This window comes from Paralichthys olivaceus, chromosome 13 (genome assembly GCF_024713975.1).
Source record: "Paralichthys olivaceus isolate ysfri-2021 chromosome 13, ASM2471397v2, whole genome shotgun sequence".
Classification (NCBI taxonomy): Eukaryota; Metazoa; Chordata; class Actinopteri; order Pleuronectiformes; family Paralichthyidae; genus Paralichthys; species Paralichthys olivaceus.
In genome coordinates this window covers 14137117-14148542 of record NC_091105.1, presented here as the reverse complement: position 1 = coordinate 14148542, position 11426 = coordinate 14137117, and the positions used below count along the sequence as shown (strand labels likewise).

The following is an 11426-nucleotide window of genomic DNA, read 5'->3' as shown; positions in this document are numbered from 1 at the left end:
TTCCATGACAATCACAGTATTAAAATACTCCAGTAGGAACAAAGGTAAAAGAGCAAGATACTCATGAAACCCACCCTGTGACTGAAACGTACATTAATGCTGATGTATCAGTGTGTAGTGTGACTCTTATATATCACGTCAACTTGTTTAGTCCAATAGTACCTAGTGCATCCTGGCATCATCAGTGGGATTGGAAAAATAACTTCTGATACACATATCTTTGTTCAGATTTTTTGTTTCACCGGGTTCGCCTCATCCAGTCTCTTGGGGCCTCTAATTGAAACGTACATGTCCAACAATTGTTTGTCTTTTTATGACTTTAGAAAAAACATCTTTATGTATGTAAAATAGTTTTATTGGGAAAGTAAGTAGGGATGACAGCTGTCAGATAAATATTATGGGCAGACAGATAGATCGATCGATGGATAGATAGATCAATGGATAGATGGATGATAGAAATATAGATAGATAGATGGAAAGATAGATAGATAAAAATATAGATAGAAGGAAAGATGGATAGATAGATACTACTCCTAAGCATGTGTCTGTGTGTGTGTGTGCGTGTGTCTGTGAGTGTGTGGATGTGTCTGTGTGTGTGTGTGTGTGTGTGTGTGTGTGTGTCTGTGTGTGTGTGTGTGTGTGTGTGTGTGTGTGTGTGTGTGTGTGTGTTTGTGTTTGTGCGTGCGTGCCCACCTCCCTGGGGCTCCTCCTCCTCCTCCTCCTCCTCCTCCTCCTCCTCCTCTTCCTCCTCCTCCTCCTCCTCCTCCTCTCATTCCTGGGTGAACGTAACGTAGCGTCGTGCTGACGTCACCGCGGGGCCACGCTGCACAGCCAGTCCAAACAACTTTTCCAGAGGATCCACATCACAGCGCGTCCAGAGGAGCCGAGGTCCAGCGGAGAAAACCAGCCGAGGAACGTGACGAGGACTCCGCCGAACGACTTCCCTTCGCCTCTGTCCACACGCACTTCAGTCCTCTGCTCTCTCTGGAGACGTGTCCCTTCAGCTGCCGCGTGTGTCTGGAAGTTAACATGAGGAATCTGTGGTTGTTGCTCCTCGTCGCGCTGGCGACTGGGATTATCAGTGAGAAAAAGGTGAGTGGCTTTTTCTGTAATTGAGCCTTTACTTTAAAATCGGACCAAACTACCTTCATGTAAAATAAGAATATTGTTTAACTCGATTATGTTGAATTGGTTTTTTATCTTTTAGTTCGAGTTTTGGCTCTAATTTATCATTAATAGCCGTTTAAAAGAGGCGACGTTTAAATCATTTCAGTTATTTCAGTTTCTCTTTCAGGTTCACCTAAGATCAGTAGATACCTATTTAAAAATAACACACATATATATATTTATTTATAATATTAAATCTTCCTGGTTTGTTCGGCGTCTTCATTTTTCTCAGTAATTGGTCCACCTGGACGTTTACCTTTTTTCTAAATGTGAAATCTAAATTAGCTAAAGCTAGCTGTTATCTTCCAGGAAGCAACGGTACATTTACATAAGAGATGTTTTATTTGTTGGACAAATCCAGGCTTTGCTGATAACTCAGACTGTTGATTCAGCCCAAGTTCAGGCGTCCAGTTGGTGTCAAGTTCACACAGGGCCAAAGTCTGTTCAGCCTCCAGCTCCAAACTCTGACATTTAGACCCCAAACCTCCAGACCTGCTCTGCATTCATCTCCCACACCAGGTTTAAAATGTCATGATTTGCAAAAGTGAATATTCCACAAGGATACAAATGATAAGAATCAAACCAAAATGATCTTCCTGCCTCTCTCTGCCCCCTGCTCTCCTCTCTCCCTCTGTGCTGGAAAGCTGGAAAACACCTGGAAATGACTAAAACACAGCTCTGCTCATTGTTGCAAGTGTGAAAAATATCCCGGCTGCGTGATTTATTGACTGTAAAAGTCCCCAAACTGAGAGCCAGGGAGCTCTGACACCTCTCCCGTGGATGCATGATGTTTAGGATTTATGGTCTTTGTATTGTGAAAGGGAGAGGGGCTGAAACCTGAGACGGTCCCGCTCGATATTTGTTGTGGAAAAAAGAAAGCACACACATGCTCAATGGGGGAACAAACACAGTTTGCCACTTCTTTGCACCCAAGGCCCTGTGATCTTTAAACTCTGAAAATACAACCTCTATAAACCACCTTTTTTTATTGCTATGTGATATGTTTCCTTCTCTGGTCCACATACGCTTTCATTCCCTCTTGCTTTATGCCACTGACTCCGGTCTTAAATTGCTGGGTGTGATGGCTTACGTCATGTATTGAAACTTCCTCTTTCTCTTGAGTGAGGTGGCTGCAGAGTTACTTGTTGAGTCAGTCGGTGATATTGCTCACATCTCAGAGATGAACGTTCAAACATGCTGGCAGTTTCCGAGCCTGTAGTTGTGTCATTTTCTGGATGGGTGACTCACAGTGAGTCCCACTGGGCTAGTCCAGGCAGGCACACGTAGTCGTCTAATCCAACCAGAAAAGGCAGGAGGAAGAATGTTAATGATTATCTTCATGCTGCATCTAAAGCACATTACCCAAACACATGACAGGAAGACCAAATTAACTCCTGTCCAAAAGTTCACTTTCCCAACATAAGAAATGGTTAAATGATAATACATGAAAATCAAAATTGCTCGGCCGACGTCCCTTGATGAATTACTGTACAGCGTGGTGAACATGATGTTTCATGTGCTCTCGCTCATTTAATCAGTAGCATGCTTTCGGTCACAACATATTAGCAACAACACAGTTCTAATCCGTACACATCTGTTTAAGCATCCTAACTTTTTCTATGGCATTTTTGTGACTTTGCTGGTTGAGTCTGTGTTGAAATCTCAGCATGACCCTTGAGGAGTTTTCACACCTTTGTCAAACATGTACAACTAGTTCTAAAAAGATTTGTAACCCAGGTTTTTTATCACATATTGAATGTCAGGGGACTCTGTGGAGACTAGGATATTAGTTTGGGTTCAGCAGACTCAAATCACTGTGATAAACATCTCAGTTTTCATGTGTGAAGACAACCGTAGATGATGTTCTTTTACTTTTCTATTTGTGTCACACTTTGTACAAAGTACAATTGCAGATCTACAGAGACAGAACCAAATCTCCCTTCTTAAAAACGGTCACACTTCTTCCTTTGTGAAGCCTTTACAGGCTGTAATTGCCATCACAAGACTAAGTAGATCAACTTAGTGTTAAGTGGAGGAGCGTTGTATGACTCGTAGCCTTTGTCAAACATCCCCCCCCTCGAACGCAGCGCTGTGTGACGCTGCTGCTCTCGCGATGGTGATGGCGGATCTTTTGTGTGCTTTTGGCAATTACACAATCTCATTCATTACTCGACTGCTCTCTGGCCGACTTCCAGCTCATTGGGGAAATACTCATCTTTAATAAGTGTCAGTGCCACAGAAAACAAAATATGTTGATTACAGATTCCCTGTTGTGTGTCTGCAGTGTTTTCTCACTGTGACCTTGCTGTTTCCAGAAAACTGTCTTCACTATGACAAAGCACCAGGATGCCAGATGGTCATATACAGTGTGAATGTGTTTGTGCACTATATGTGTATGTTTTCCAGATGTGTGTAACCCCTGAGTGACTGAGTCAAATCTTCCAGTAAACCCTCAGTCGTAACCTCTGGGGATGGACAGACAGCCTGGTTGTGCCTTTATTTCACATTTTAGTTGTTACATTGTTCATTTGTTTGAGAAAAGCTGAGTTAAATCAAATAGTTGATTCAATTAATTAATATTAAGTCAATTTACAGAAAATTATTCTACAATGATTTGAACATACAAGCATTTGATTGAGACATTTATCAAGCAAACAAAAAAACCCTTCCTCTTGTCCCAGTTAATCAAATTTAAGGGATGGCGCTGTTTTATTTCTGAGTGGACTGTTGCTCGGAAATAACTAAATATATTAAACATAAGATTATAAGATATTTATTTCATGGGTGACTGTGCGTACATCTGCCATTTTATGTATTCATTCATATTGGAATATATCCGTATCAATAGTGACAATGATTTCAACCGTACAAACCTAGCCTGATATCACTGTGTATGAGATTCATTTTGTTGTTAAAGTAAATGTGCAGTATGTGGTTGAGGCTGTGTGTGTTTGAATCCATCTGTTCAACAACACCAGAGGTCACAGTAGGGTTAGATGTCATTGCCTTATAAGGGAGTCTAGATCATTGAGTACATTGTGTGCTTCCTTCTCTGTGATGATTCAGTCAGTACAGACCTGAGCTGAAGTGCAACAGACACACAAGACCGGTGATGTCCAACTGGGAGTCAAATATGTATAATGTAACAAATGCTACTTTCAACTGCCGTATTAGAAATTGTGGTTACGATGTGGGAATGTACCTGTGTACCTATTATTAACATTATGGGGAGAAGCCACAGAAGCTATTACACATAGAAAGTAATGCAGAAAATGCAAAGGCTTAATGGAAAAGATGAGACTGTTCTTATAAACTTTTTCCTCAAATGTATTATATGTTTTCAAAGTATAACATTACAACATATTACCATCCAATGAAAACTGTACTTGCATTACCTACCGCCATTTTTAAAAACATCTGCAAACACGTCACAACTTGAGAAGTGGGGAAATTCCTAGGGCTGAGGTCATGAATACCTCAAGAGAACATGGTAAACATGACCCCATTTGAAGGCAGCGCTACATAAAAGACAGTAGATGGACGTCACATTTGTAGCGGTTTTGTGTCACTGTGTGTGTCTGTGTGTTGTTGTTGTGACAAGCCCAGCATCTGCTTTTGTAATCCCCTGCTTAAAGATGGCGAGAATGCAAGAAGCCCGTCTGCTATTCCAGTCAGTCTCGCTATGATGAGACTTCAACGTCCTCTTTGGAAATTGATGTTGATGATTTTCTGTTTGGCCTGCTTCACCACTGTGTGAACATCTGGTTTCTCTCAGAAAGATTCTCTCTCTGTGTTTCTTGTCATGTTGTTACATCTCAGGTAGCTCAAAGTTCAGAAACATCACAAGCTCCATTGTGGAAATGAAGTTTGTCCTGAGTTTTGATTTCATTTAATAAGCCCAAAGATGCATAAACATGTAGCTTGCTGATATGTTGAAGAATAACATTGAGTGTTTGGTCTGCAGTTAAAAACACAAATGTCACATCTGTAGAACATTTCATTCCTGTCGTATTGTAGTCTAATCATGTACTTTCTAATAATAGAAATGACGTGCAGAAAGACCTTCATGCCATTAATCAAATCAGATACCACTGTCTAATGAAAGGCTATATTGGATAGAGAGCACAGATGCTTTAAGAATGTATTTATACCTTTACATCTCTGAATCAATATATATTGCAGCAAAAGACAGAAGGGTTCACCTCCCACATCTTCTCCTCTGTCCTCAGCACCTGTTTTATTACCAGAAAAATACAGTACTGTCCCTGTCTCTCCCCTTCGTTTTCCTTTCTTCAGTCTCCCCCCTTTCTCCCTCTCTCAGCACCTGTGTTAGTGGAGGCATAGTATACATACCAGACATACTTCAGCTCTCAATGGGCCATATTCATCCACGTGTGTGTGCACGTTTCTATCATATGCTACCTTTGGGGTGTGTGTCACTACCAACATGTTGAACTTTTTATTTTCAGACTCATCATCAGTCTGTTTTCTCAGATTCATGTGTTTTCATGTCTGGCTGAGCTGTTTATTATATCACCTCATGTCTGAAGTCATTGTAGCTCATTTTATTAAACTTCAGACAAAGTCGTATTTCATCAAGCCGATGAAAAACTTAAACTCATCTCTTTGGCTGAAGTCTTTCTTGCTCATATGAGCAGGGCTTTCAACAAAGAGACATGAAGGGTTTTGGTTTTCATCACACTCTGTGGAGTTCTTGGGTTGGTGGGAAGACATAAAGCAGTCTTTTCCATGTGTGTGTCCACTTGTCTGGTCTGTGCGTTGTCTTTTGAAGACTGCTCTATCTCTCCCTCCTCCTCCTCCTCACACGCTTAGATCTCTGCTGTCTGGCTTTGTGAAGTTTCACAAATTACTGCCACAAACACGTTAAATGAGAAAGAAACAAGCCTCTGTCTACTGTACATGCGACAGTATGGATGGGATACACACAATGGTTAAAGTCACAGAAACCGGTGAATGCTCATGTGGCATATGTGGTCAGCTTAGGTCCCTGGCTGTGAGAGGTATTGTCTTACTGTGAGACTGTAGAGATGCTCACATGTTTTCAATCAGTGGAAGGAATTTTGCAAGTGAGAATGAAACAGATGTATGTGTATCTGTGTCTCCCCTCACCTTCTTCTTGGTTAGTTTTTCTCTCCTGCTTGATTTTAATGAGTATTTAATTTTTCTTCCCTCCAGCTTTTGGTGTCCTCCCAGTCACCGTTTTCCACGACAGATGACATGTACCTAGAGGGCCGAACATCAGGCGACCTCCCTATAGATGATGAAGATGGAGAAGATGATGGCTCAGGCTCAGGATCTGGAGACTTCGGTAAGGAGACTTGTCTAACAAATGTCCTTGTTTTTTAATTATTTTGTCTTTAACCTCTATTGAATTGTAGGGGTCTGTTGGCAGAGGTATGCACTCTACTGGGTGCCATTCTAGTTCAGATTTTTAATGATTTAAACTATTTTTGGTCCACCTTTAATTTCAGTTTTAGCAGTTTTAGAAAATATGTAAATTGAGGGTTCACTCATACATTGCAATTTTTGTTGATTAAAATTAACACATTAAAACCCTTTTAATCTGCTCTAATCCTCCAATGAAATGTCTTCAAATTTCCTTACAAGCAGCCCAACAGTTTTCCATTCATGCTGTTTTTCCTAATCTACTATCGATCAACCCAGTCACACGTCAGAAATGAGCAATGCTATTGTAAAAACAAGTGTCTGTAAGTTGAGACACAGAAGTCCTCACTGTGTGCCAGATGTTTGTCCTCAGGTGATGTGAAGTGAACCAGGTGAGATTTTATTGGAGGTCCACAGATACTGTTTCTTTATTATGAATGACTCACTTCTACACCCGCTGTGAATCATGTGTTGGAACATTCAGCTCATTCAGAACATGCAGTGTGCCCCTAGTGTAAAGCTTACATTTGGTATAATGTGGTAAATTCCTTTAAGTAATAAAAGTCACGGGTTGCATTCCTCCTTGATCCTGCATGTTATAGAACTGCTTGGTAGAGTTCAAACATAGCATTTACTCCAAAATCTGTTCCTCTATCTCAGCTTACACTGATGCAGAGGAGTTACTCAGGATGTTCCTCAACTTCTCTAAGACCACAGTCTCCAAAGAAACCGTTCCACTGCAGCCGGAGCCAACGGCAGACTCTCCTCACATCCCACCAACCACAGCAGCCGACGGCCATGTTCACACAGCCACAGAGGAAACGACACCATACAAATTCCCTGATGGCAACAACGGCAATGAGGAGGTAGAGTGTTGCATTTCCTTTTATTTAAATCTGTATCTCAGTCACAAAATCTTTCTGGATTTGGCCCCAAAACAAACATTTATATATTGTAGACTATTTAAATTATTGAAACAAACATTTTTGATGATATGATTGCTAATTAAGGGTCTGCATCTTCAATGATTTTTCAGTGTTTTTTGGACATTGGTAAATATCAATAATCTATTGGTTTTGCAGATGTATATTTATCTGCATAACTCAAAGCCCATTCAAAATAAAAAAACATTGTAAACTTTTTGACATATGATGGTGAGGGTTTAGTTCAAGTTCTTCTGGAAGGTAACAGTAAAACTAAAAACTATGACTAATTTCGTTTTCACATTAAGTGTATGAAGATCCATTTCATGGACTAAATTGTGAAAGCTGTTTAGTATTTTAGACCACATGACGTTTCAAGGTTTTTTTTGACCCTACATTCTTATTCAGTTTATCAATATTTCAACTAAAGCATTGGTTCTCTCAGGTCCCTGGTATTGGCTCAACAACGGTTGGGTATCCTGAGCTCAGCTCCACCACTGAACCCACCACACATGTACCCATTGACATTGAAAGCGAATATGACGACAATGGTCTGGAAGAAAACTTTTTCAAGCTTGAGGATGAAGATCTGGACAATGAGCGAAGCAGGATATATGACCTGGAAGCTCCTGAAGAGGTGATGTCTGAGAACTTGTGGGAGAGAACAGACGTTTTGGCAGGTAAGGACAGAATTTCACAAACTCTTTTAAAAATATCAGGATTTAGGTTGATAATGATGAATAATTTTTGAATTTAATGTCTGAAAATGATTTATCTTGAAGTAAAAAGTTCTAAATATTGACATCAGTGTTGGTCACACGAAAAATGTGAACAAAACATTAATATTCTTTTATGTCCTCTCCAGCGGTGATAGCATGCGGAGTGGTTGGATTCCTGTGTGCAGTTTTCCTCCTCCTCCTCCTCGCCTACCGCATGAAGAAGAAGGATGAAGGTAGCTATGACCTTGGAGACACCAAGGTTTCCTCAACAGCCTATCAAAAAGCGCCCACCAAGGAGTTTTACGCCTGAACTGACCAATAGGGACTTTAAATGTAATCTGTCACCTGCCATCAGGGCTGAAAATGGATCTATAAACAGCTGAAGATGAATCCTCTTGTTGAAGTTTGAAGTCAAGCACCTCTTCTCTTCTACAGTGCTCCATAAATGCTTTTATTTCTTTCATCTCTCTTATCCTCTTCCATCATTTTTTTCTCTCCCTCATGTTCAGGGTTTTTTTGTGAATAAGAGGTATTTAGAGAACAAATAGGACTATTAAAAATAGATTCCTGTAATTCCATCCCAGGGATGGAGTTAGACATTTAATTCACATCCTAAATTGTAAGAAAATAATCTACTTTAAAGTATCGATAACACTGTGCCTTTAAACTTACATATTTTTTTAAGATGAAGCATGTGGGGCTTTACTTGGTTCTGCATTACAGACAAATCGAATGTCTCATTTAGCGTAACTGGGTAGTCCAAGTTCAGAGGAACAACACGAGGGAGTAAATGTATAACATATGGGATTATTATAACAAAGAACCTTTAAACGTTGACATCCTTTGCCCTTTATTTGAGGTCAGATTTGCTTAGTTTAACAGCTTGCATTGTTACATTTCATTTTCTGTACGCTTTGCTGAATCGAAGATTTTATGTCACTATGAAGAATGAATATGTTTTTTTTCCATATGCTGCCCAGTATTGGAGTGAGAGATTTTGCTACTCTGCAGGTACTTTCTGTATTTTTTGTTGTTTTCTCACATATCTTTGATACTTGTAGAACTGGCCAAATATAAATGTTCTATATTTGTGTTTTTGGAAAAATATTTTTAATTGATTTTTTTTTTAAGTGTTTGCATATTTAGAGATTATATTTCTGTACGCAAAGAGATTTCAGTCTTTTTATTCCACTCATACAGTGTTAACCTTGAGCAGGTAAAAGCTCCTCAGCCTTGTATCTGTCCAACATTAGAAATATTTTCAGGAGTTTTTATTTTTGGTGCAGCAAATGTGGGACAGCGTTGCTAAGGTAGAGCCAAGGTTAATCACTATCATTCACAAACCGTAGAAGTGACCAGTGTTGTCCGACACGAGCCAAAGCACATTCCTGTCTTACTGTCAGCTGTGTACAGTTGTAATGACGGGTTCGACGTTAAAGGGACAGAGGCAGCATTGTTTTCTACAGTTTATAGAGTCACTTTATTCAAATATGATCGTTTAAAGATTTGTTTCTTCCTACATGTCATAAGCAGTGTACACCATCAGGAGTTTCCAACTCTGTAATGATGACAGTGCCAGTCTGAATGTAACCATGTCAGGTTTTAAACATGTTTCCTAATTCTAAGTCTATACCTCAACCAGCCAACCAGAGGTGTGTTGGATCCTCTAGAGCTTTAATAAGGACACAGTTAACAAGGCGTTATTTCCTCTTGTTAGCACATACTTTTTTACTTGTGAATACCATGTAAGGAAGTATATTTTAGTGGAAATATTTGGGATTTGCACCATGTGTAGACTGAGGAATTTTATTCAGCTCCCTACTGCTTATTATGTGTTAAAGAGGAACACTTTTTACATCAGCCTCTAATTTAGATTGGAGAAATGTTGTCTTGAAGCTCCGTTGGTGGCCGTACATTCTTAATGGGTTGGTGAAATTTGGTTTATCAAGATGACTGAGTGGATGATACAAACAAAGAGGTGGGGGTTAATTGGTTAAACTATGATTTGACCTGCCGTTAACACATTCGTATTAAAATGACATTGATTTCAGAGTTTGCCCTGAGTTTGTTGACTTTGAGTTAAATGTTAATAAGAAATGTTAAATCGTTTGTTTATTTTCCGTTGTTAAAGCTCACTGCCCCATCTGTTGTAGAAATGTTTGTTTATTTTAACAGTTTGACTACCTTCATGTCTGATGCCACATCTATCTTTAATGCTTAAAATCAAGGCTACTTAATAGTTTTTTTATAACTGCCTTGGTCATAATAGATTTATAGCTGACTATCTGAATTCAAATGCAAACTACCTATTTACTATGGCTGGAATAAACAGGACGATCTGATCACTGACCCTAAGTGACTAACTGTTGATAACTTGATATTTGTTGGCCTCTTGAATCCTCAGTGCCTTGCAATTCATTGTCTACATTAATGCAGTATTAGTGTCATGCTTTGACCTTCACGCCGTACAGAAGTTCTCTGTTGTCAGACATGAATAATACCTATAAGGTTTTAAGACACTGCAGTGCTGGCAATCCAACAGACAATAACTTTCCTCTTCTTTGATCTCTGTAAGTTTATATGATATGTACATGTTACCATAATTTATATGTATTAATTTATACTTGCAAAGACTATAGTCCAAGTTAGTTTGTCAGTGATAAATTGGTATTGTACAGTATTTACTCATGGTCAAGGCCTCTTCATGCCTACTGCTCAGTTTGTTTTTTCAAATTTGTTTGTCAAAGTATTTCAAAGACAAACTTTCGTTTAGTTTTTTTTTCTCTGAATGGCTTTAAAAAACAATTAAAGTTAAAAAAATAAGTTTATTGTGATTATTTTGCAGCTTAACTTTTCATTTTGATCAAAGTCGAATGAATGGACTGAAGCCTTGAATTAACAAATCAACACAGACACAATGGTGAGGACCAACCAAAAATCAAAAAGATCTACGTGTATGTGCAAGATGCTACATACAGAGAACCATGTTGCTGAAGTGGTGTATCTTATGAGGTTCTTTACTGAATAAAAGATGTGGCTTTAATGCAATGCTCAAACTGTCATTGTTTTGTCATGGGGGACTGGTGTGCCATCCTATGTTCCTTCTTTCCTTTTGGACACACACAGGACAACATTTATTCACTGAACAGCATGTTTGCTAATGCTCAACAATGTCTCTCATACTTTCTGCTCTTTCATTTTTCCTTTTTGT

At 39.3% G+C, this 11426-nt stretch overlaps 1 protein-coding gene and 1 long non-coding RNA gene across 2 annotated transcripts; both read left to right on the top strand.

The window, feature by feature from the left end:
• The first annotated feature begins 697 nt into the window (after nucleotides 1-697).
• Nucleotides 698-11263, top strand: LOC109632215 (syndecan-2-like). The gene is made up of 5 exons (XM_069537979.1): nucleotides 698-1092; nucleotides 6364-6496; nucleotides 7234-7439; nucleotides 7942-8176; nucleotides 8362-11263. The coding sequence occupies exons 1-5, from the start codon at nucleotides 1030-1032 to the stop codon at nucleotides 8523-8525; spliced, it is 801 nt and encodes a 266-aa protein (XP_069394080.1). The 5' UTR covers nucleotides 698-1029; the 3' UTR covers nucleotides 8526-11263.
• Nucleotides 1099-2145, top strand: LOC138413594 (uncharacterized). Its single transcript, XR_011245972.1, has 2 exons — nucleotides 1099-1686; nucleotides 1812-2145. It is a non-coding gene; the product is annotated as an uncharacterized lncRNA (long non-coding RNA).
• Nucleotides 11264-11426: the final 163 nt, after the last annotated feature.

Coding starts and splice junctions, on each gene's coding strand:
- LOC109632215 (XM_069537979.1), top strand. CDS start 1,030: ATGAGGAATCTGTGGTTGTTGCTCCTCGTCGCGCTGGCGACTGGGATT. Junction 1,093..6,363: donor GGATTATCAGTGAGAAAAAG/GTGAGTGGCTTT, acceptor TCTTCCCTCCAG/CTTTTGGTGTCCTCCCAGTC. Junction 8,177..8,361: donor GAGAACAGACGTTTTGGCAG/GTAAGGACAGAA, acceptor TGTCCTCTCCAG/CGGTGATAGCATGCGGAGTG.